The sequence below is a fragment of the Hyperoodon ampullatus genome (genome assembly GCF_949752795.1).
Source record: "Hyperoodon ampullatus genome assembly, chromosome: 2".
Taxonomy (NCBI): domain Eukaryota; kingdom Metazoa; phylum Chordata; class Mammalia; order Artiodactyla; family Ziphiidae; genus Hyperoodon; species Hyperoodon ampullatus.
This window is the reverse complement of record NC_136915.1, coordinates 47,185,205-47,210,857: the sequence shown is the minus strand read 5'-3', so window position 1 is coordinate 47,210,857 and position 25,653 is coordinate 47,185,205. Positions and strand designations below refer to the sequence as shown.

The 25,653-nt window shown below is 53.8% G+C and overlaps 2 protein-coding genes across 2 annotated transcripts; both read right to left on the bottom strand.

Moving 5' to 3' along the window:
* Positions 1 to 231: 231 nt before the first annotated feature.
* Positions 232 to 8,399, bottom strand: BSND (barttin CLCNK type accessory subunit beta; the record flags this gene model as incomplete). The annotated part of the gene is made up of 4 exons (XM_079728198.1): positions 232 to 646; positions 1,514 to 1,783; positions 3,632 to 3,726; positions 8,223 to 8,399. 4 exons carry the CDS (start codon positions 8,397 to 8,399, stop codon positions 232 to 234), a joined length of 957 nt encoding a protein of 318 aa, XP_079584324.1.
* Positions 8,400 to 13,604: 5,205 nt separating this feature from the next.
* On the bottom strand, positions 13,605 to 24,447 carry TMEM61 (transmembrane protein 61). Its single transcript, XM_079698437.1, has 3 exons — positions 24,194 to 24,447; positions 19,985 to 20,334; positions 13,605 to 14,960 (listed from the first exon to the last, which is right to left on the bottom strand). The coding sequence occupies exons 1-3, from the start codon at positions 24,206 to 24,208 to the stop codon at positions 14,684 to 14,686; spliced, it is 642 nt and encodes a 213-aa protein (XP_079554563.1). The 5' UTR covers positions 24,209 to 24,447; the 3' UTR covers positions 13,605 to 14,683.
* Positions 24,448 to 25,653: the final 1,206 nt, after the last annotated feature.

Here is a 25,653-nt window from a genome sequence, read left to right as displayed (position 1 = left end):
TTTTACCTTCAAAGCTTTACAAAAAGTATTAATAATCGGAACAGCAATGGCCCAATACTGTAATCATCTCCTCCCTGTGCATTTCTGTGCAGTTCTCAAAATGCTCTCGGGTCCACTGTCTCCTGTGAGCCTCCATCTAACCCCATTTTGCAGGTAGTGAAATTGAAGTCCTGTGTGGTCACAGTGGGGTTAGCCCAGGAGCCAGGCTAAAACCCAGGGAGCAGTTCCATGTCAGCCCTGGGCGTCGGGCTCAAAGCCCAGTTCCTTGTCCGGAAGGGGGTCCCCAGGGCTGTCGGGAAGCCCGTAGTACAAGTCTTCCTCTTCCTGTTCCAGCTCCTCTGTACCTGCGTCCGAAGCCTCCTCTTCCTGCCGCTTTGTCCTCGGGGGTCTCTGCCAGGAGCTGGGCAGGGCTGCCACCTGTAGCTGCTTCTCTGGAGGCACATCCTCCAACGTTGGGGCATCAATGAGGGCAAAGTCATGGAAGCAGTCCAGCCGGCACCTGCAAGCCTGGGGCTCTGGGGGTGCAGGCTGGGGCTCCGCCCCCTCAGATGGTGCCAGGTTGAGGCTGCTGCCCTCACTGGAGCCCACGTCCAGGTCATCTTGGAAGGAAGCCAAGGGTGCAGGTCCCTGGGGACAGGTCGGGGAGCTGCAGGGGCAAAGGCGGAAAGGACGAGGGGAGCTCTGAGTCAGACTTCCTGGGTCCAAATCCTACCCACTAGCTGCAAGGCCCAGGGTAGGTGAGTTCACCTGTCTGGGCCTCAGTTCCCTCCTCTGTAAAATGGGGGAAATAATAGCATTCACTCCTATGTTTATCCCTGAGATTTACAACAGATAATGTATGCAAAGCACATTGCACAAGGCCTGGCACATAGTAGGTGCTCAAGAAATGGGCCTTTATTATGTTATCCAAACCAGGTCACTCCTCTGCCTCTCCAATCACTTGGAGGTCTCCTCTGGGCCCACGATCCCTGTCACACTGGGTGTCACCTTCTGTTCCCTTGTGTGCCTCCCCCATTGGACGAGGAGCTCCCTCAGGGTAGGGGCTGTCAAGGGCTGGCAGGGAGTAGGTACCCAGTAATGCTGGTGGATGAGTGACTACGTGGATGAATGAGGAACCCAGTTCATGAACAGCTGGGGACAGGGTGGGGTGGGGAGTGACCTGACTGAGGTCACAGAGCACATCAGTGGCAGAGCCTGGATTTGAACTCAGGTCCTCTAGCTCCCTGCCCTGGCCCTGAATACTCATGGCGAGTATTCAGACAACTCTGAGGTAGGACCGATTATTCCCATGTGGGGAAACTGAGGCTCGGGAAGGTGAGGAACATCCGAAGGTTACACAGCAGAGGAGCTGGGATTTGAACTCAGGCCCATCTAAGCCGAGACCCAAGTGTCTGCTACCCCTGCTGCTTCTCAGGGTGTCCCCAACCTCTCTACTCCCCAGTGTCCCCAGCCACCTCTCAGTGGCCACACCCCTCCTCCTTCACCCCAGCGCCCCTGCACTCTGTGCACTCACCCGGACCTGCCCTGACTTGGGTCTCTTTCTCCCTCGTCCTGGTCCAAGCCCCTGTGGATGACCACGGCGGCTTCCAACAAGGCCTGAGGGTCGCGAGGGCCACCTTCTCCTCCATCGCTGGCTCCTGGCTGTGGCCGTCCCGGCTTAGGAGCCAGGACGGGGTGGGGGTCTTCACTGTAGCCCATGACCTTCATCTGCATGTGGCTGAAGTCCGGCAGGCTCTGGTCGTAGGCGGCTTCCTCCCACAGCCTGACGTAGTGGGTCCGGGGACTGGGCGGGGGCACAGCAGACAGCGGGAGAGAGAACAGGCAGGTGGGCAAAGATTCGATCAACAGAGGTCAGTGCCGTCCCCTGGCCCACCTGCTCCGCGCACCGGCTCTCCCCCGATTTCAGAGAAGCCTCTGCGGGTGGTTACTGTACCCAGTTCATTGATGAGGAGACTGAGGCCCAACAAGTTAAGCTGAGTGGCAGCGCTCAGACCCTCAGTCCAGTGTTCCTTTCACCCGCGTCTCCAAAGTTAACTCCAAGGCTGCGACTGTCAAATGAAGACTAGTCGCGTGGACTGAGCGTTTGCTGGGTTCTAGACAGTGGCCTGAAGCCTTTACATTTATCATCCCATTTATTCTGAACGACACCTTGAAGCAGAATGGTCGTTCCCGCTTTTCAGATGAGGACAGAGCAACAGTAAGAACCAGCTACTGAGTGCTCCTTGCAGGCCGGGCTCTATCAGTTAGCTCATCTAACCCTCCCTGTAACTCTGGGAGATACTGGAGGAAGCTGAGGCACAGACACCTTAGCTGGCTTGCCCAGGTGGTGCAGACCTAGGGGGTGGTACTGGGGCTCCAAGCACCACTTTCTCCACTGCTCTCTACAGTCCAGGGCTGGGAGAAGCAGGGAGGAGTGCAGGCTTAGGGTGGCCTGAGCCCCAGCTCTGTTCTAGCAGCTCTCCCTGTGGGACCAGTCCTGAGGCTGGCCCCCACACCCACCCACCCACCCAGGTCTGGTCTGGTGTTGACTCCCTGTGAGGTTTGGGGCTTGTGATTGCACTTCTTGAGCCTCAGTTTCCACATCTGTGTAATGGGCCTGCCACCCATCCCCCCACTTCACAGGGTTTCTATGAGGACTGAAAGAAGAAATGGACACAAAATGCGTCTCTGGTGCTTTGGAAGCACTTCCTACTAATGATGGCAAAGGCTTATAGAGGGCCCGGTATGCCCCAGGCTCTGTTCTTAGCACTTGGCTTATTAAAGTCCACCATCCATATCACAGGTTCTGCATCCACAGAGTCAACCAACCATGGATCTAAAATATTTTTTTTAAGTTCCAGTAAGTTTCAAATAGCAAAACTTGAATTTGCCACACACTGGCAACTATTTACATAGCATTTACACTGTATTTACAAATATTGACATAGCATTTACATTGTATTAAATATTATTAGTAACCTAGAGATGATTTAAAGCATATGGGAGGATGTACATAGATTGCAAGCAAATACTAAGCCATTTTATATAAGGGACTTGAGCATCTGCAGATTTTGGTGTACGTGGTGGGAGAGGGTGTCTGGAACTCATCCCCTACAGATACTGAGGGACGGCTGTATTATCTCACTCAGCACTCCCTGAAGCCTAGGAGGAAGGTACTTTAGTATCCGTATTTCACAGATGCGTCAAAGAGAGGCAGGTTGCTTTCCCAAAGTCACCCAGCCAAAAAGTAGCAGGGCCCCAGGGCTGTGCCTTGGCCATCATCATGCCTCTTGTTTGCTAGAGTAGTTGTAGTCACCGCTGTGTGGGATTTAGGGTCACACCTATTTTTGATTTCTGGTCTGCCACTACTTCGCCGTAAGACAGGACAAAAATCCCTGAGCCTCAGTTTCCTCATCTGTGAAATGTAATAATAAAGTTCACCTCATAGAATTGAGAGGTCAAAACAATCCATGATTTCTGATAGTATGTTCTCAGTAAGTGGGAAGGCAAAGCCAGAGTCTGGGGCGGGGGGGAGGCACCACCCACCCCTCCTGCACCCCCTGCTTGGCAGGGGGAAGACTGGCCTGAGGGGCTAACTGCACCTCCCCTCCCTCCACTGCCCCACCCCCACCCCAGAGGGCCCGGCACCCACCTCTTCATCTCAGCAGTGAGCCCATTTTCCAGCAGGTCCAGCGCCTTCGGTGACAGGATGCCTTGGAAGTCAGAGTCAGCGGGTACGAAGGTGATCTGCAAGGCAAAGGGGAGAAGGCTTCTCTGCAGCTGCCCACACACATCCGTGGTCCCTGCTCCCGCAGAGCACAGGCCTAACTTCTCCACATACCCTAGGAGAGAGGCCTGACAAGGGAGGCCACCCCGTTTGACAGGAGGGTGCCTGCTCAGGGCCCAGCACCTGTCGCCGGCTGGACCTTTGGGGTCCTGCTCTCACTGGCTCTTCGTTCACCCAGCACTCATGGAGCATCAGCTGTGTGCCAGGCACTCTTCTAGGCACTAGGGGGCAGCCATGAGTGAATGAGACGAACACCCCTGCCCTGGGGGAGGTCATATCTTGTCATTTCCAGGGGTCCTCATCCAGTGCCCAGCACTTGCCCGATCCGGAGTAGGCCCTTCGTCCGCATCTGGTGAGTGAGTGGGAAGCAGTTCATGTGTTTCTTGGCACAGACAGAGGCTGCGGTGGGGAGCACAGAGAAGTGGATGGCTGAGGTTGTGCCTACACTACTGAACTGCTCACTTAAAAATGCTTAAGATGGTAAATTTTATGTTATGTATATTTTACAATTTAAAGAAGTAGGACTAGTAATGCCTGTCTCCTGGATTCCATGAGATAACATAAGGAGTCCCCCAGCACAGAGCCTGGCACACAGTACCTGCTCAGTAAATCATAGTTTGATGCTACTGAAGATGAAGTTACCTGACTTCTCTGAGTCTTGTTCTCCTCAGCTGAAAATTTGTTCAACAAATATTTGATGAGACCCTATTGTGTTATGCCAGGTTCATAAATAGCAGCCCCTTTTCTCCCTTCCCATAGAGTACGGTGAGAGAAAGACACTTGTCTGCACCAGGAAAGCACCCAATCCTGCTGGGGAGAAGGGAATGATAGATGGATGTGTTCTCAGAACTCCTGTGAGGGGTAAGGTTCCCCCAGATGTCTGGAAATGAGGGAGGGGTCTGGGTATCTTCCACACCCACTTAGTATGTCCTGCACTTGCCCGCTGACTCTGTATTTCCTAGAAGCTGCCCCTTCCTCCAGTCATCCTCCTCCTCCTCATCATCATAATCACCACCACCACCACCACCATCACCTCCATCAACATCATAATTATGTCATCACCATCAACATCAGCACCAGCGCCTGCATCACCATCACCATCACCATCATCATTATCGCTCTACAGCATCATTATCATTGCCACTGTGAAAAGCCTGGAGGAGAAGGAAAGTCCTGAGAATCTTACAATACAAGTTCTTTTAAGAAAGGGTGACAGGCAGAGTTGACGCTGGGGAGGGGAGATCAGATCATAAAGACCCCAGAGCATCAGGCTAAGAAATTCAGCCTTTAATCCAGAAGCAATAGGAGCCCTGGAGGAGTTCTCAGCAGAATACATAGCCAGATTTGTGTTCAGGCAGAGTTTTGAGCAGTCCCCAAAGGGAGGGAACAGAGGGATGGAGGGAGACCCATGGAGAGGACCAATCCATCAACCACCAATCAGGGGCCTGGTCCTGGGCTCCAGCACAGCAGGCAGGAGTGGGGAGTGGGCGACTTGTAGGCAGAATCAGAGGCCAGACAGGGAGAGGCCCTGCTTTCCCAGACAATCCTTCCCCTTCTCCCAGTTCCCCTGCTCCATCTCAGCTAATGGGCACAGCATCCCTGACGGTCCCACCTGCTAGATTTGCCCCGATTCCTCCTTCCCTCTCAAGCCTGAGGCCCAGCTGACCACCAAATCTGACCAAGTCTACTTCAGAAATTCAATAAAATAAGCTGGATGGAAGTACCAGGGCCACGCCCAGCCACAGCAGGTACTATATGTTTGATGAACTGGAAATGTCTTCTCAGCTCCTACAGCCTTGGGTTCAAGTTCTGCCTTAGTCTAGGAGATGATCATCCTCCCTTGGACCGGAGAAGGAGCCTCCCCCACTGGTCTGGTTGCTCTTGAAACGTCCTCCTCCCAGATGTCAGCCTGATAGCTTCCTTGAACTGCAAAGCTGCTCACAGCCCTCCCTCATCCCATCCACTGAAGGGTCAGGTCCAAGTTCCTCAGCATGGCATCCAGGTCCCGTGGACCCGAGCCCCACTCGCTCTCCGCCTTACTTCGCTCCCCACACCCTCCGGCAGCCAGGCTGACCCACTTGCCTTGTTCTTTCACCTCATGTCTTTGCTCATGCTGTTCCTTCTGCCTGGAATTTCTTTCCCCATCTTTTCTGCCTGGTGAACTTCTACTTAACCTACAAACCCCAGCTCATCTTCCGTGTGAAGCCCACTCCCTCCCCATCAGGCAGAAAATTGTCTCGTCCATGAGACCCCCAGGGCTCCAAAGACAGGGACAGCTTAATTCCCATGGGTACTGGCTACCCCTTCCCCTGTATCATAATCGGCTAATTCCATTCCCTTATGTTTATATTTTTTTCAATCCAAAAAATTCCCATTCGTCAGGCACTGAGGCAGGGGAGAATCCAACAGGGAGGATGGGCACCAGCATTTGCTGAGGGCTCCGATGGCCCAGGCTCCAATGAGACAATGTGGGAGACTGGGACCCTCGTCTAGCACACCTCCCTGGTTTACGACACACTTCCCTCCCCTCCTTTAGTGTTCCAGCCCTAACAGCCTGCGTCCCTGAAACACACACCCACGTCTGTGCTCACACACCTGCACACACATCCAGAGACCCTCCCAAAGCCACAAACACCTGTCCTGAGAACGCTGCCTTCGCATTGGCTCCAGGCCTGGTGTGATGCCAGGTCCCCACCTACAAGCCCCCACTGGCTCCTCCACAGGCCCGGGCGAGCCTCTGCCAAGGCCACAGAAGTGGGACACAGGGAGGGGCATTTGAGTCAGGGCCTGGTGGGCACTGAAACCTGTGCCGTTTCTGACCCGCCATGCGACCTCCACAGCACATGAACACGTGAATCTATCAACAGTTACTCATTAATACCCAGCAATATTCCCTCCTCACCCCCCACCCCCGCTCCCTCATCCCCACTGCCACCCGGTCACTCTGCCCACCGCCCACAGCCAGCCCTGTGAAGGGGGTGAGGGCAGGAAGGACACTCCCCCCACCCCACCCCGGCCATCAGCTTTCTGTCCCCCAGGGCCCTCTTCTCCCGGTGACCTCTGCTCAGAACACTGAACAGAGAGAGGTGAGTTGACTGTAAACTGCTCAGTAAATGACCACAAACCAGCCGGGACCGCCTCAGTGCTGAATGAACGCGCTAACAGCCCGGGGCTTCCCACAGAGGAGACAGGACTGGGAGAGCCGAGCCCAGGCCCCCAGGATCCTCCTCCCTCCTCCCAAACCCCAGCACAGCCATCCAGGCAAGAGGCGAGGAGGTGTCTGAGCGTGTGAGGCTGCCTGGGGCCTGGAGCCCTGGATGGCAGGACCAGCAAGGCCCTTAAGATGCACACTCTTTCCCACCCCCTCTTCCTGACACACATATTCTACAAGTGTGGAAACTGAGGCTCAGAGAGGGAAGGGGCTTGACCAAAGTCTCCCAGGTAGTTAGAGGCAGAGCCCAAGTTAGAATCCATGCTTCTTTCCTTGTCTCCCTGGGTCTATCTGACCAGCTTCTGTGACCTTGGAGAAGTCACTCAACCTCTCTGGGCACTGAAAGATTACAACTCCTGATATGCCCATTTCACAGGGTTGTTGAGAGGGTCACTAACAGTAAGGGTGGCAGCGCTTCACCTAAATATAACACTCTACGGTTTCCAAAACTGCCCATCTCTTTTCTGATCTCCATAGTAACTCTGTGAGGCTGGGAGAAATAGGATCTCGGGGCCTCATTTTGCAGCTGAAAGAAACTGAGGCTCAGAAAGATAAAGGTCACACAGAGAGTTTGGAGCAGAGCTGGAACTAGAACTCAAGATTCCCAAACCCGTGCTCCTCCCATCACTAAGTCACTTAGTAGGCTAGGAGTCCGTTAAAGCTTCAAAAGATAGAGCTGCCTAACCCATGCCATCAAGGTTACAGCTGACCCACCCAGAACACTCAGCAGCCCTGGGACACAGGAATCGCCCTCCCGAGGTGGAGGGTTATGCTTTAGGCGACACACATCTGAGCTCTGATCCCAACCCTGACATTTAGGAGCTGTGGGACCTCACTTTCTGAGCCTCAGGCTTCTCTAGTGTAAAATAGAACTTCAAAGGTACCAAAAAGTTCAGGATGAGGACTGAACTGCACCGGGGATGCAGGCGTGCCTGGCAGGCAGCAAGCCCTCATAAACTCTGGTTTCAAGCACCTGGACTGTGTGGTGGGTTTTGCTGTGACTCCCCCATGGTGCCTAGTTCAGGGCTCCAAATCCAGGGGGCTCCTGATCAATCTCTATGATAAGGGATAGATGGATGGATGGATGGATGGATGTTCAGGAGAGTGGAGATAAGAAAAGAAGGGGTAAAGGGGAAAGGATTACAAGATGATTGAAGGATGGGGGATTGATGCCTGGAATAGAGGCACAGCCCCAGGCCCTCCTGGGCCCTGGCCCCCAGGCCACCTGTCCCCACGACCACCTACCTTGGGGTAGCACTGGCACATGCTCCAGATGACACCCCCGATCACCATGACACCGCCCACGGCGTAGAAGGTGCCGTAGACCTGGGGCCGGTCATGGCTCATGAGGAATGTGCCGAGGGCCAGCAGGAAGAGCCCCAGCATGATGAAGCCGATGCGGAAGGTCTTCTCATCAGCCATCGCTGCCTGGCCAGGCCTGGCCTGTGTGCCACCCGCGGAGGGGCGCCAATGAACCAGCCAGCCTTCTGCACACACTCACACCGGAGGAGTGACGCTCCGGGATCGCTGCAGATCAGGGCTTCAGGTAAGAGGGAGGGAGGCTCCCTTCGGGTCCAGCTCAGCCCCTGGGAGCACCAGTTCTCCAGGCTGGAGGAGCTACGCTTGGATGGCCACGTGCTCCCACCTTCACTCCCTCTCACCTTCCCTCTGGGCCCTCCGGAGTGTGTGGGAATCTGAGTGAGGGAGACACGAGGGAAGGAAGGGGAGGTTCCAGGGGCTGGGCCTCAGCCAAGGCTTTGACATCACCTCATTTGCCTGTTTGGGGCCAAGCTGGGCTGACAGGTGGCCCCGCACCATCCAGCCACGGGAAGCAAATACAGTGCTGCAGCCCAAATACATCAGAATGCCACTGGAGGATCCCGCAGGGTCCCACAGGCTGGCATTTTAGAATCCTGAAGAATTCTAGACTATTCAAGGTCATGTGCCCATCTGGCCCCTATTTATTTGACCATAGCTGCACGCATGGCTCTGTTCTAAACATGTGACACATATTAACTCATTTAAGGAACCCCGTGAGGCAGATATTACTATCCCTTCTTTACAAATGAAGATACGAACAAGTAACTTGCCCAAGGTCACGCAGCTAGAAAAGGCAGAGCAGCTGGGATTTGAACCCAGAGGCCGTGGGTCCACAGCATTGCCACTGGGTGATACTGCCTAACTGTAGCACAAGGGTTAAACGTGCAGACTCTGGTGGCTGGACAGTCTGCCTGGGCTTGGGTTCTGGTTCCTCTATTATGGCGCAGTGTGGTCTTGGTCAAGTTACCTCCTGTGCCTCAGTTTTCCTCCTCTCTATAATGGGGATAATAATAGCAACTCACAGGATTGGGTCTATCCCCAGGCCTGGTCTCCCTGAGTGCCTCTGTCCCCTTCCCGTACTCTGTGCTCCAGCCAGGCCTGCTGGCTCTGAGCTGGCCATGGTGAGGCAATGCCCGTCTAGGGTGTGACTAGCCAACAGCAATTTCCTTGCCTCCTAACCTAGGAAGATGCCTTCATCCTAAGAATGACACTCTAATGGTGGAATTTCAGTCCTGCAGACAGGATGATGGTAAAAATCAGATTCTCTTACAGGATTATAGGAAAATGAGGGTCAACAGTATCTCTAAAAGAAAATGTTAACATGTTGTTTGTATGGTATTGAATTGCCGCTGCAGGATAAAAGGCTTTCATTTGGCATCCTGACTTCATAGGTTTGGGGATTTTCCTGTTTGTGATGGTCACCCTCTCCCTCCTCCCCAAAACAAGCTGTGCTGGTTCCCGACATCACACCTGTGTTCACGTGATACCCTCTGGCATCGCTGCCCACAGCGCCTTGGGGTTTCATTGTGAAGCTGTTTCTCCTTCACCAGCCCTCAGACCCAGCATTTACAGTTTGCGGAGCCGGTCCCCTGTAGCAGAGCTTGGGGGACCCTCCCAGTGAGAGGCTGCTGAGCGGTCAGAGAAGGGCGGAGAGGCACCAGGTGACATCCATGTTTGTTTCCCGGGGTGACCTTGGCCTGGTGGCTCCGCTCTGGGCTTGAGTCTTGTCATCAGTGATTGAAGGTGGTATTAGGCCACCTCCCAGGGGTTGTGGAGGGAAGTGACATGATGGAGGGGAAAATGCTTTGTAATCTGGGATTATTTATAGGGCAGGACCGTCCAGGGAAATACTATTATAATCATCTTATACAGGCTCAGAGAAGGGAGGCTACGTGCCCCTCCCAGAAAAGGAGACCGGGACCCAGAGGGACCTCAGCCTGCCTGTCTGGTCCTGAAGCCCCGGCCCACGGAGGGATTGGATCTGCGGGGTCGCGGTCCAGCAGGAGCCTCTCGCGCCCCCTCGTGGCCATCGTAGCACGCGCTTGGCGAGGTGCTTTCACACCCCCCTAGGTCATGCCTGAAACCCGCAGCCCCGTGAGGGGCGCAGGGAAGAGGTTATCGTGCTATTTCACAGGCGAGGAAACCGAGCCCGGGGAGATTTCCCCAAAGATCTCCTCAAACTGAATCGGGGGCTGAGCGGTGACCGGGATCCACACAGTCCCAGCCCCATGGTGGATGGATCGGATCTGGTCCTCAGGGCTTCCTGAGAGCCCTCCGGGTCACCCGAGCACTCTCCGTGTCTCCCCATCTTTTCTTTCCTCACCACGACCCGGCCTCCTTTCCACCTTTTCTCTCCTTAAAAGAGGGGGGTAGGGGGGAAGTGGCAACAAATAAGAAGCTCTGGGACAAGTAGGTGCTCGGTAAAATGGGTCTAGTCTAACCTCTTCCACAGAGCCGCGGTGAGGGTTAAGTGGGGACATGTGAGTACCGGGCATTGGAAGTATTGGGTTGTCCGCGGTTCCCGCTCACATCGCACCTGCCTCTGACTTCTGCTTCCTTCCCTGCAAAGCGGGGTGAGGAGGAGGAGCGGTTGCAGAGTCTGCCATCTTCCAGCAGAGGACGCGACAACCACGGTTTTCTTCCGGTCTGCAGAATTCGGGGTCCTCGCAAGATCCTAAGAGCTGCTACAGGAAGGGGAAACATCACACCCATTTGACCGATGCAGAAACTGAGGCTCTGCATCAGTAATGGCCCAAGATCACAGAACCTATAAATAGCAGAGCCAGGGTTCAAGCCAGGCCCCACGTCCCTCTCTTCTTGAGCACCTGCTACGTGCAGGACGCTGAGGTATGAGGTGTCTGATGAACACGGGTTTTCAGTGTGATGGCACTTGGTCCTGTCTTCTGGGGCACAATATGGTAAAGGCTCTGGGATATGCCTGAGGTCCAGCAGGTGCACAAAGCAGAGAGAGGGAGAGACTGGGGTGGAGGGGGAGGAACGAAGGGATAGATTCACAAGAGGGATTCTTGAGAAGCCAGCTGGAGTCCTGTCAGGGCAGGAAAAGCAGTTCAGGCAGAGACCAGTGTGTGCAAAGGCCCAGAGGCAAGTAAGCACTGACACATAGCTGGAGGTAAAACACTAAATGCTATGCGCACGTTCACCCCTACACTGCATACTCCTCCCCTTCCTGTTCCTCCATGTCAGATCCATCCTACCACCACCGGGATACCCTAGCCGACATCCTCACCTCCTCTCTCACACCCACATCCTATCGGCCCTAATTCCGAGACAGAAGAATCCAATCACTTCTCACCCCCCACCACTGCTCGTCACCTTGGTCTTGACCTCAGAGAGGCGGCAGTGAGTGGTGGCGTGAAGCGAGATCTTAATTCCCTGCCCAGGAATTGAACCTGGGTAGCCTGGATGACAACCAGGAATCCTAGCCACCACACCCCCTGGCTCTTGCCCCCAGTGAAAAATGCATTTCTCACGGAGGCAAAACTGTAAACACCGGTCAAAGTTTATTATCAGAGACATAGCACAACAACAAGTGGGAGAGCACACAGAGAAAGAGTTTGTTCAGTTAAGACAGAAGCAAGGCAGAGATGCACACCTGGAGAGAAAGGGTGTGGGCATCCTCTCTAATGAGGAGGAGCGTAGTAAAGAGGCGGTTAAGTCATTCATACAGGGCAGTTCTTCCGGGTCTTTGTTTACATTTGGTCAATCATCTTGTTTCTTTTTCCACACCTGCCCTGCCCTACGGTCCTCCCCAACACGCATGTGCAACTTTTTTCCAAAATGGATTCCAGCCCAGAGGCCTATGGGACAGCCTTAGCATCACATATTATGGGGTGGTGCCCCCTCCTTTTTGACCCCCAAGGAGCTTTTCTGTGCATGTGCAATGTTTTCATTGCCCCAAGGATGGGAAATGTATGACCTCTTGACCTTTTAACAGGGTTTAGCCCCTCTCTGTCCCTGCCATAAAAATGTCCAAAATCTGGTGACCTTCAGCAAATCACTGCCCCTCCTTGGTGGCTTTCAGTTGGGATGCAGATGAGCTGACTTAGAGAGGAAACCAGAAAAGGCTTTTCCGGTCTTCCAGCCTTCCCCACCCCCTGCCCCTTCCAGCTCCCACTTGGCAAAGGTGGTGGTACCTCCAAATCACACCTGCAACTCATTAACTCACCTGCCTGGGGGAAATTCCTCAGTTTGGGGGTAGGAGGGAAGCTGAGCTCTGCTTCCCAGCCTGGAACCCCATTAACCCCTTCAGAATTGCAGAGAGCCTTATAAATCCCCCGCACCTCCCCCAACCAAATCCCCATGGTTCACACAGGAAGCTGGTGTGTGTGTGTGTGTGCGCGCGCGTGCGCGCGTGCGTGCACACGCGCGCACACACACACATTTCAGGGTCACACAGAAAGGTCAGGGCTAAGGCAGCATTCAAACCTGCATCTCCATCGTAGCAGTAAGTATAAGGCACACACAGGGGAGACGGGGAGGAAGGGAAGGGATACAGGATGGGGATCCAGGATTTGGTGAAGGGGGAGGGAGAGGATCCACAAGATCCACAGGAAGATCCACAAGATCTGGCTCAGATGGCTGAGAGAGGGCCCAGAAACAATCATGATAGCTGACATTTATTGATTCATTCTCTCAGTCCACAAATATCTACTGAGCATCTTCCACGGGCCAGGCACTGTTTCTAGGCTTTAGGGATATAAATGTAAAGGAAAGAAACAAAAAAATCCCTGCTCTCAGAGAGCTTACTGGTGGGGAGAAACATATAACAAACAAACAAACAAACAAATTTTTTAAAGGTAAAATGTTAAATGATGACAGGTGTTATTTAAAAAGTAAAGCAGGAAGGAGGCTGGGAGTGCAGGGGGCTGGGTGAGACAACAGTTTTAACAGAGTCGTCCAGGACGGTGTATTGAAGAGAGGCACAAAGATGCAAGGGGCATGAGGAGTGAGCCTGGGGAAGAGCTTCTGGAGAGAAAACACAGGAGCAAAGGCCCACAGGGGGACCAACAGCAGCAGAGAGCAAGGGGACGGACCCAGACCCACCCATACCATCCGCATTAGGGCTTTCATTACTCAGAGTGAGCTGGGAACCACTCAGGGTTTTGAGCCCAGGAGGGATGTTATGGATCTGGGTTTGATCAGGCTCATTCCATCTGCTGAGCTTTGAAGAGACTTCAGGGGACCCTGGCAGAGGCAGGGCGTTGGGATAGGCAGCTACCGAGCTGGTCCAGGCCTAAGTGGGAGGACCCGAGGCCTGGAGCCCAACCAGGCCTGAATGAAAACACCTTTATTTACATGAAAAACTTTTATTCTCTGTGATTTTTACCTCTCTGAGGCTCAGTTTCCACACCTGTTAAGTGGGGCCACCACCTGTAGCAGAGAGGCCTTGAGGATGTGAAACAACAGCAAAGAGCCTGGCCCAGTAAATGGTAGGCCCTCAGGGAATAGTGTCCCTACACAGCTGACTGAGCCCCAGGACTTTGAACTCCTGCTGGCTGAGTGCCCCTGGGAAGGTTACTTAGCCTCCCTGGGCTGGTTTTCTCATCCGTGAATGGGATATGACATTGTGAAAGCAGACCCTTCTGCCTATCTGGAATATAAGAAGAGGTATCGAGCTCCCTGTCACAGGAGGTATAGAAGCAGAGGCACCTGGTGGAGGGGGTTACCTTTACTAACAAAATCTAACAATCACTGCATACTTAAGAGACACCAGCCTCTGCGCTAAGAAGTCTGCATTTATTGTTTGAGCCTGCAGGGTCAGTGTGATCTCATAATGTCAGCTGTTACCTCATTTAATCCTCAAAACTCAGCTCTCTAAGGTAGGGGCTGGTGCCTATGTAACTCCCAATTCCCATTTTACAGATGAGGAAACTGAGGCAGAGAGAGGTAAAGTCACTTGTCCAAGGTCACTCACCAGCTGGTACCTGGTGGAACCCAGGCACAGGTGGTCTGAATTCAGAGTCCATGTTCTTTTGGTTATAAACTCAGTGTGTTCCCTTGGGCCAGTCCTGGCTCTGCCTCTGGGCCCCAATTTTCTCATCGACACAGGAACATTTCCCAGCTGACAGCCAGCACTAACTGCCAGCTACGTGAGTGTGCTATCTTGGGCGTGCCGGCCCAGCTGGACCCTGAAGATTACAGCCCCACCAATGTCACGTGGGGCAGAAGAACCACCCAGCTGGCCCCAGGTGACCCACAGAATCATGACAGATAATGAAATGGATTAATTTCAAGCCATTTGTTACACGGCGATAGAAAAATAAAACAGCATTCAGCAACAAACATTTGTTGAGTGCCTGCTGTTTACCAGGCACTGTACTAGACGCTAGAAGAAGCCCATCATTTGTTTCTGGCTTCCAGGACTGCTAGAAGCCTTTAACTTCCTCCCCTGCAGTCTGAACCGGGCCTGGGCAGGAGCATGCAGCCCCAGGTGTTGTCTCTCCAGAGATGCCACCGTCAGCGGGGATGAGGCTCTCGTAGCTGGGTGGAGGCAAGGGGGGCTGGGCCCCAAGCAGGGCATCCCCCGAGGCACTGCGCTCCGGGTCTTCCTCCACGGGGTATGCAGGTGGTGTCAGGGGCCCCTCAGCCAGTCGGCAGTGCACGGCCTCCTCGTAAGTGGGGATGGCAACCACCTCTGGGACCCTACAGGGACAGAAGAGAGGCTGTGAGCAGGGGGTGGGGCAAAACCCTACTGCACGCCAGGAAGAGAGCGAGGAAGGCTGTAGGCTCCCCAGGGCCCCACAGACACAGCTGAAGCTCGACATCAGCCGGCCCCTGCCAACCTCAGCTCCCCCAACTGCACCCTCCCTGTGCTATAGTTAGTTCTCCATAGAGTTGGTTCCCCACATGGGCTCACCACACCCTCTGTCTCCTCCGTTCTCTCTGCAGGGAAAGCCCTTCCCACCTCCCTCACCCCTTCCCTGCTGGTCAATCCCCACTTGTCCTTTGAGTCTCCTCCGGGGAGCTCTCCTGACCTCCCCTAGCAAATCTCCCACTCCCTCCTCTGGGTTCCCACAGACCCAGACCCCTCTCCCTTCTGTCACTCTTGACCCCAGCTGGTTGTCCCCTAGGGCAGGGACTGACTTTGGGTGTCCAGGGATTGATGCTTGGGGATGTTTGTTGAAAGACTGAGTGATGATCGATGGGGAGAAAGACTTCCCGCTTACTGTAATCATCTCCCTTACAAAATCTGGAGTTGTGGATGCTCAGGGCAGGATGCGAGACCTCAATTCCCCTGCCCATCTGGATGCTTGAGGCCCTGATATGGTAAGTCCACCAAGTGATTACCTCTCCTTGCATACCTCCAGAGACGGAGAGCTCACTATCTACCCAGTCAACCCTATCTATCTCTAAAGAGCTTGGTTTTCCTGTGACTTTCCCCCGCCTCCCCCAAATGAACCACCCTGGAGGGACGAGGTAGAGACCAGATCCTCTGAGGCTCCTCTAACCAGGCTCTGCCCACTAGATTCCAAGAACAGGTCACTTGCATCCCAGCCACACCAATGCTGATGGGAATGAGGCTGGCCCTCGGTCCTCCCAGGGCCCTGGGGGGTCACCTCTGGGGAGTCAGGGCTCCTTCCCCTCCCGGGACCTTGGGGGTGGGAGGGTCACTGATCCTCTGTCTGGACTGCTTCTGCTTTGGGAAGATACTGCCAGATACGGAGGTTGACTAGGTGATCTTGGAGGTCCCCTCCCACCCCAAGTGGCTCGAGGGCTGGCTATGAGTCAGCACTGGCTGGTTCACCTCCCTGCTCAGCCACATTCTCAGTGGGAGATCATGGGTCAGTAACTCTATTAACCTAGGCCCCAGTTTCGCCATCTGTAAATGGGGACAATAAGGGCATCTACCTCACAGGACCGTGTGAAGATTAAATGAGGTAATACAGGGACACTTAGCACATGCTCCATAAATGGGAGCTGGTAACAAAATCTCAAAAGGCTCCATGAGGCAGGGGTGTAGGTAACAAAAGTTATCACAGATCTTCTGCTAGCAGGAGCCACACAGGCTCAGAGAGGCTGTCGCTTGCCCAAGGCCATCAGTTTGGAGACAGCAGCAAATTAGTTCAACCTATACCAGCCTGTCTAGACAGGGGAAGACCGATGGCAGGAGGCTGGCCAGGGGACAGACAGGTGGTGGAGGGGTCTTCACTCCAGTGGTGATGGGGCAGCTGTGCCAGGAACTTGCTGCCCCTCAGGTGAGCACCCATCACCCCCGTGGACATGGCCCTTCTATGGGCAACGTATCTTCTCAGCCCACGCCCACCACAGCCCTAAGAGCAGCCCACTGGGACCACGTGACCAAGGTCATGGAGCAGGCTGTGTGCCAGTCTGATGGAGGGCACCAGCCAAGAGCCCAAGCTGGGCTCCCCTTCCAGTGCTTTTGCAAACTTCTCTCACAGATCCTCCTCCTCTGGAGCCCAGGAGCCCTGCAGCTGAGAAATCAGATAAGCGGTCTCACCCGCCTCTGACTCCCAGCGTCCTTTGAGGTGAGGGCAGGCAAAGAATATTGCTCCTGGAGGCAGGCAAACTAGGTTCAATTGCTGTGTGACCTAGGCTATGTTCACAGCCTCTCTGAGCCTCCTTCTCTTCATCTATAAAATGAGAATAACAATTCTCATTTTGTAGATTCAGGGAGAGGGAAAAATGGAAAATGCTTTGACAACGCTCAGGAAAATGTGGGTGATTAGGCTTCCAGAACCCCACATCTCCTGCCCATGCTCACCTCCCAGCCATGGCCCTGCTGCTCCCTACTTCTCCAAGCCCCAGAGACATGAGTCAGGTTTGGGGTATGCCTGGGGCCGCTCCAGCAGGCAACAGCCGGCAGGGCAGGGCACAGCTGGCAGGTTAGATCAGACCACAGCAGGAAGTTTGCTTCGAGGGCAGAGGTGCAGTATCCCTCATGCCACCTCACCTAGCCAGCTGGGCCCACCCAGCCCCAGGTTGCCAGAGTCATGGTCCAGAAGGCTGGAAACTTGGGGAACATGAAGTTCAGGGTGACCATATTGCACACTTCAGGGGCAGGCCCATTTGTGGTGTATTCTGGATGTGGCCCCCTGCAGCTGTGTGGAGCTGGCTGGCCACTGTGGTCCCCATGCACAGAAAGCTCCACCGAGGCTGGGGCTCACCCCACTCTCTGGAGCCTGGTGGGGACGTGAGATCTGAGCCTGGCACCAGCTCCTCCACTATTCAGCTGAGTCAAGCAAACACAGTAGGGAAAGGGGACAGGGACCAGGGATGAAACACTGTATGCCCAACACTCAAGCTCTCTAATCTTATTTCACATTCATGACAAGCCTGGGGGTAGCAGCCCTCAGCCATTGCACAGGTGAGTGGAGGCCGCACTCCAACGAAGCGGCAAAGCCCCAGCTCTGCCTGCTTGCAAAACCCAAGCCAACTCCACCCATCACGCCTCCCCCAACCCTGACCCCTAATCTCTCCACACCTCAGCTTTCTCATCTGCAAAATGGATCTAATCCTTACACTGCCTCATAAGCAGTGAGGCTCAAATCAGGAGGCATGAGAGTACATCATAAAATGAAAGTGCGGGGAAAACAGCAAACTTTGCAGTGAATACACCTCCCCATCTATCATCTCATCTGAGCCTAACAGCAATCCTAGGGAAAATTCCAGGATTGACAGAGGAAGAACTAGACATGGCTCAGAGAGTCTAAGTAACAGGCTCAAGAATACAGAGCTTAGAAAAGAAAAAGCAGACACTGAAAGCCTCCTGTCTGACTAGACCCATGCTTTTTCTGCTGTACTCACTGAGGCGTTGGGAGGGGGTGTGTCCCAGGAGGCCTCCCATCCAGGCACCTCATTTAGGGCTCACACTTAAGATGGGAGCCCCTGAGAGGAGAGGTTTTGTTTGTTTCATCCACTGCTGCATTGTCAGCGCCCTGCGTAGTTAGGTACTCAGTAAATGTTGGTGAAATGCAGGAAAGAATAAGTAGATGAATAAATGAGGAAACTGAGGCCCCAAGAGAGAAATGGACCTGCCCAAGTCATCAGCCTAGAAGGCCTTTCTCTCTAATCTAGAGTTACCTGCAGAGAGCAAGGCCCCTGGGGGCAGGGACAGCTGAGTGGCCTCCCCATGGGGCCCAGATGCTGGGCTCTCAGCAGGAAGGCCAGGGTGGCTCAGCCCCAGGGACAAGAAAGAGCCATTAGCAGAAGCAGCCTCTCCAACATCCAGTCACCCCAGCTCTGAATCTAAGACCTGGTCTCTGAACCTGATGGGCCATGAGCACCCCACAGCCTCCTGGGTAGGTTCCTCCCTGGCCCGGCTGGGAATGAAGGCCAAGTGGCCCCACCTGACAGATGCAGCTATGTCCCGGACCCTGTTGGGTCAACACGTCTGTGTCTACAGACAACACCTACCTTCTGTGCTCAGGCCAGGCTGGGCGGGGAGGGCCAGGCTCCAGTCCAGATCACCCCGAGGCCTAGTCTGGTTCCAACTGACCATTAACTGACTGTGTGACCAGGTAGGTCACTGGTCTCTCTGAGACCCAGGTTTCTCAACTGAGAAGAGTCCCCAAGGCCCTGCCCTTCCCTCTAATAGTCAAATTAAGACCTGACCATTGGACTAAGGGGCTTTGGTTGAATACTTTATTGTCTGTGACCTCAAGGAGTCACAGGCCAGTAGCAGGGACTAATCTGTTACTTTCTTTAACTCAGAATGCATTTTTCCCGCTAACCAAGGGAAGAAGGGTGCCCAGGTCCGAGGCCAGTTGCCAAATATATGGCTTAGCCCTTAGTACATGCAAATCCAGTGCTTACAGAGTGGTGTGGGGGAATGCACACTTCACAGCCAGCAGGCTCTGCTACTTTCTAGCTGTATAACCCTCACCCTCTTTTTCTGTAAAAGACAACGGTAATTCTTACCTTGCAGGTAGGTTAGACTGGGGAAGATGTATGCAGGCCCCTGATATGCCTGCCCAGCTGATACTTGGTGAATGAGTAAGTACATAAGAGCATGTAAGATACATGCGTTCTCAATAGGGCAAAAATGGGTTCTTGGACTCTTGCTGATACTGTGTTTACATATAAAGCACAAATATACATACAGACCAACTATGTAGTATATCTGTGGTATTAACATTTCATGGGGGAGGATGAAGAAAAAAAATGCCTAAAAAGTCTCCTTAGAGGGAATGATAATGAAAAAAAAGATGAGAAATATTGTCCAAATGCAAGGTTTTGTTTCCATTCCCCACCTCACCCCTGGGCCTTTGCACATGCTCTTCTCCTTGCCTAAAACGCTTCTCTCCACCTTATCTACTTGAGGAAAAGTTGACATTTGTTGTGCACCTACTGTGTGCCAGGCTCTGGGCTGAGTTCTTCATATACATCATCTCATTTAAGTACTATACAGGCATTTGCTACTATTGTATGCTGAGCTCTGCTGCCACCTCCTCCAAGAAGCCTTCCTGGATTTCTCCATGTCCCCACAGAACCATGTCTGTCCTCTTTCACAGCTTTAACTACTCTGATTTGTCAAAGTCTGCCTCTGTCGAGGGACTTTAAACTCTTCCAGGAGTGCTGATCAGCTTCCAAGACCCCAGGGCATAGGCAAGGCCTGGTCCAGAGGAGAAACCCCATGAAAGTTTGCTGAGCAAATGCATGATGATGTGACAGTGCCCCACCTGTGGCCTCCACCCAGCCCTACTGACCTGTAGCTCTCCTTGTCCAAGGGCTCCACAGTGAGGTAGTACAGTTCTCTGGAGAGGTGATATGAGTCCCATCGAGGTGGCCCCTTGGTGCTGGCCTTGACAGACCACAGCAGGCTGAAGAGCAGCAGCAGGCCACCTGCACCGCAGCAGAAGAAGCTGACCGACCTGAACAGTGGACCGGGGGCCTCAGGCTCAGGGCGTCCTGTGGGCAGAGCCGCCTGGCTGGGCTGGGCACCTGCATCTTCTTCACTCCACCAGGCGAAGCAGAGTGTCCCGGCCACCAGAACCACCATGCCGCTGACCGTCATGCAGTAGCACAGGGTGGAGGCCACACGGCCCCTGTCACACGTCTGGACACCGAGAAGGAGAGAGAAGAGGAAACGGGCCCCGTGAGAGGCCTGCTGGGTACCAGAGACTGAGTTTTAGTCCTCCTCTGCCTGAGGTCACTGTGCAAACTCAGAGGGGTCATTTGACTTCTCTGTGCCTTAGTTTCCTCATCTGTGAAATGGAGATGATGCTCCCAACTTTGCAGGTGTTGTTTTGAAGGCCACAAATAATGTGTCTCAAGTTCCTAGCACCACACCTGGGACCTGGTAGGAGCTCAGTAAGTGTGGCTGGGTTCACTCCAGGACTCCCCCCGGACTCAGAGGCCTCATCAGCCTGGTGTGTATGAGACTCCCCACTGCAGACTGGGAGGGAGAAGAGTGAACGCTGTGGGGTCCGCCAGGCCTGCCAGGAGAGAGGCTTGCTGGTTACGCCTTGCCTCACTTCACCCTGGTCACAGTCTCGAAAGGTCAATGCTCTTATCTCCATTTGACAGAGGAAGACATTGAAACTGGGGCTGGGTAAAGGAGCTAGTGGGAAAGGGGCATTGAGAAGCCTGAAGTTGAAATTCATGACACAAAGCAAAACTCTGTGCAAAACGATGTTCACCATGGCCTTATTTTGAATGGTTGTAATTTGGAAAGAGCCTAAATGTCCAACTATAGGGAAAGGGTGATAAACCATGGCATAAACTCTAGATGGAATATTCATGACTCATTTTTTTAAAAGCTCAGCACAAATGTTTAACAACGGGGTAAATGCTTAGGATATCTGACCTTTTTCAACTTAGTTTGCCAAATTATGTACACAGTGTTATCTCAATGAGGCAAAGACAAAATGCCCAGGGGAAAAAAAATAACTGGGAGGAACCCTGGCTCCAGATTATACAGACAGGAAGGGGCTGTCCCCAAAGCCAACCTCTAGGCTGCTGTACATACTGTTCCCTCTGCCTGGTAACTTGCTCGTATCTCTCCTCCCAGCTCAGCTTGGCCCTCACCTGAGAAGCCTTCGCTGGGGACACTTTAAACTTGGAGTCCCCTGGGCCTTCTTGGACCAAGCTTTTATCCTGCCTGTTTGGTTTCTCCTTTGCTTATTGTCCTCACCAGACAGGAAGCTTCCTGGGGGCAGGGTCTGTATAGGTCCTGTTCACTGCTATATCCCCCAGTGCCTAGCACATAGTAGCTGCTCTATAAACATTTGTTGAAGAAATTCTCCTAAATGAGAAACAGTGTTGCTGAAGAAACCTGGTTGTGTGAAAAGCCCCTCTCGCAGTTGGGAGGGGCGGGGAGAGGGGAGGGAACACAAGATTCCAGCTGCTACAGCACCCAGCCTTGGAGGCTGGTGTTAGTCCCCACATTACAGCTCACCAGCCGTGTCCTGGGGTAAGCCTCTCGACTGCTCCGGGCCTGTCTCCTCACCTGTGCAAAGGGCAGGCTCTCTAACAGGCTGCTATAGCAGGACTTACAGAGGGCCCCTCTCCTCTTCCAAAAGTTGAGCCAGTGAAGGAGGGGGCTGGGGAACTCACAGACCTTAGGAAGACTTCAATCGTCAGCCTTACAAATGGGGACTTGCCCAGCCTAATGTGGTGCATCAAATGGTGCCCTGCTGTGCAGCCATTCAAAGGCACACTCCTCGGGGAGCTGGGGAGTGTGGCAGTTCAAGATCTAGTAGGTGAGACTTTAGATTGCAAAAGGGCATGTTCCCAGATGTGTTTAAAAACGTGTGTGTGTGTGTGTGTGTATGCATGTGGGAGAGAAAGAGAGAATGTAAACATGTAATGCTCGAGGAGTGGACCCCAATCTTTCTGAGCCTCCAGGCCACCAGAAGCATTTAGAAAAATGCCACTTGTAAATTATCTTCAATTCTCTTCCTGTGAATTTGTCTATGGGGCAAGGCCTCCTGTCTCCAGCTCAAGGCATTTTCTGGGGAAGAGAAAAAGAACCTGACTACACTCTTTCCAAAGTCAGACAGCGAGGAGAGGCTGTCAGAAGGAAAAGCTGGAGAAATCAGCTTGGGGGGAAAAAAAAAAACCACAGCAAATCTATAACGGTAAACAGTTGCCTTTATATTAGAGCACTTGACAGTTCCACTTCATACCTGGAACCTCATCTGACTCACCACAACTGAGGTGGATAGTCAGGGCAGGGAAAGAAATTCCTGTTTTGCAAATTAGGAGACTGAGCCCAGAAAGGTGAGGGACTTTGCCCAAAGCCGTATACAGCTGCGTGTCTCAACCCTTGCAGAACTCACTCCTGAGTAAGGTAACTTATGATGCTTTTAAATTTCTATAAAAGCAATAGTTCCTCATTATGGAGAAAAGGAGAAAACCACAGAAGGGAATAAAAATGCAAAATACAAATCATCATTAATGCTGCCCCACAGAGATGAGCATGATGTGCAAGTGAATGCTTCCTTTCCAGTCCTCCCTTGGCCTGCATAGCTGATGATGGCGGCAGCAGATGTGTACTGGGCATTTACAGGCGCTGGGAACCACATCAAGCACTTTACAGGTACCTGCCATCTTAATCCTACAAGAGTATTATGTCCTGAGGACACTGGAGCTTCAAGGGTGACAGCTTGTCCAAGGTCAGTGCCAAATTTGAACCAGGTCTAGTCTGAATCAAATCCCTGTGTGTGCATCCATCTGTATTTTTCAGTATATAAAGTTGAGATCGTGCCGTGAATAGATGCATTTGTAAATCTTCAGCTCAGGCAGATCCCACCTTCTAAAATGCTCCCAGACCTCAGACAAGCCCTTGGAATTCCCCTTAGCATGTTCTCACTGGATGCTGTGTCATCTCCTTCTGCATGTCTCCCTCCCTCCATGTGGATACACCATGGGCAGGCAGAGCACACAATGACCTACCACCCCCGGGAGATGGAAGGTGTCAACGTCCACTGGATGAAGGACAGCCTGTTCTGTTGTGAGGTGGTCTTCATTATTTTTACAGATCGGGGTTCTGATGGCTTATGGGAAGGGTGTCCTGCCCTAGATTCCCCTGGCCGGTTTCAGAGACGTGGTCTTCAGGCAGTTTACTCACCCTTCACAGTAGTGTACCCTGGACCCTGATGGGGGAGGAAGAAAGGGCTCCCTGCCCTGGAGGGCATAACCCCAGCCCTGGGCAGGGAGGAAACGTCTCTAATCCCAGAGAAGTCCCACCCCCAATCTGGCACTCAGTCAGGCTGCCAGGCTGGCCCCTCCTTCCAGCTCCCTTCCCCCCACTCATGCACCCAAACTCCTGGGGTCCCCTACACCTGCTGCTCCTGGGGAGCCCTCATTTCACACACCCCTTCAAGACCCATGCCAAATACACCTCCTCCCAGAAGCCTTTCTGCTGCTGCCACCAGCCAGAGTTATCACAGCCTCTGACTATAGCCACTCTGTTAGCTCTGTGACCTTGATCAGGCGGCCCAACATCTCTGAGCTCAAATTCCTGCCTCCCAGGGGGGAGCAAGCTGTGAAGATGAGATGGCAAACAGTGACACAGCTTGACAGAGAGGATGGACCCTGGCTCTGACACTGGGTAAGTTACCTAGAGTCTCCATGCCTCAGTTCCCTCCTTTGTAAAATGGGCACAAATAATATCGTACTATCCGTGCTCCCAACAGGGGAACTTTAGGTGCCAATTTTCTGTAAAGAACTAAGCCATCTGAACAAGAAGTGTTCCAAACCATCTTCGTGTAACCCCGGGTAAACTGAGGCTCTGAGCGCCATGGTCCAAGGCCACTCAACAAGTTAGAACACAGTTAGGAGGAGACTTGGGTGTCCAGACTCTGCTCACCAAGTCACTGAGGTCAAGGTGAAGGGAAGGGGTCCGGGGGGTGCTGGATTAGGAGGAGCCGAGATGCTCCCAAGGGCGGGGAGAGAAGGAAGCTTATACCCACCTTGCGCACAGCCATCGCGCTGCAGGGTCAGGCGTGGTCCCGGAGCGGGGAGCCTGGCGAGCCGAGCGGAGGTGAAGGCATGATGGCTGTCGCGCCCGTGGGCAGAGCGAACCTGGGAAGGGCGGTCTCTCAGGTCTGCAGGGGGCGCCCGGCGTTAGGGGCGGCCCGGCGACCGTCCCCCAGCCCAGCTCTCCGAGCCCGCAGAAGCGCTACGGTCCGGCTCCGGGTCTGGTCCAGGGCGTCTCGTCCGCCGCCGTCCGTCCCTTCCGATCGTCGCCCCGACCCGGTGGGAGCGGTGCAGAGCCCGCCTCACCGCGCCGGGGCTCAGCCACCGGGCTGGGGCGCCGAGGGGCGCGTGGAGTCTGGCTTTGCCGTCGACTCCGGTGATGATCACCCCCTGGCTCCCGCCCACGCTTCGGGCTTGGCGGCCGGGATCCTGGGCTCGGGCTCAGGGTGCGGCCGGCCCCACCTTTCCTCGGATCTGCGTCCTCGAGGCCGCAGGGCCTGCGGAGACTCCAGGGTGGCGCGGCTCCGGGCGGCTCCAGGTGCCGCGCCCGACCTTAAAGCGACAGCGCGACCTGGGCTGGCGGAGGTCGGGGTTTCCCAGCGCGGGGGGAGCTCTTAACCGGAACCTCCCTGGAACTGTCGGGAACCCGCAGTCCTTGGGGCCATCCCGCCCCCACTACTCCACGGGGGCGGGCTTGGGAACCGGACACGAACTCTTCTGAGAGCCATCGGCGCTCAGTCTGAGAGGGCTGTGAAGCCCAGGCCTCCTCGCTCCCATTTTACAGGAAGGGAAACTGAGGCCCAAGGAGGGAAAGTTACTTGACTGTTTACCGCATACTCCTTGACAACTGGCTTTTTCTTCTCACAGCAGTCAATCGGACAGCAAGCCCTCCCGGGCCCTCCAGGCTCTCACATCCCCAGGAGGAAGGCATTCTCCGAAATAACAGAAGGCATTTAAGTGCTTCCCCAGCCTCTAAACGAGTGAAGTCACTGACCCAGGCAGTGAGAGGCCAGGAGAGGAGGGCTTGAGAGCAGGGCCTCCCTGTGTGACCTTAACCTCTCTGAAACTACTCCCTCCTGTGTCAAAGGAGGGCTGAGGACCCCAACTCATAGGTCTTCAGGGATTGAATGAGTTAAGCTGAGCAGGTTAATAGAGCCTACAGCCCTTTCACAAGTGCAGGCAGGAGGCAGATTTTATGGACACGTGATTTAGGAGCCTGGAGAAGGGTCAGCGTGTGTGCTTGTGTGAAGTCTTCTCTGGGACGACACCTGTTGTAGAAGGTAGGAATGGGGTGGCAGCATCCAGGCTGAAGGAGCAGCATGTGCAAAGGCTGGGCAAAGTCACAGGCAGGTAAAACCTCGACAATTTCATGTGGGTCAAAGGAGGTAGTTCCGGACCAGCTGGGGTCTGGGTTTTGTTTATGTTTCTTCCTGCTGCTCCAACAAGCCAGGGG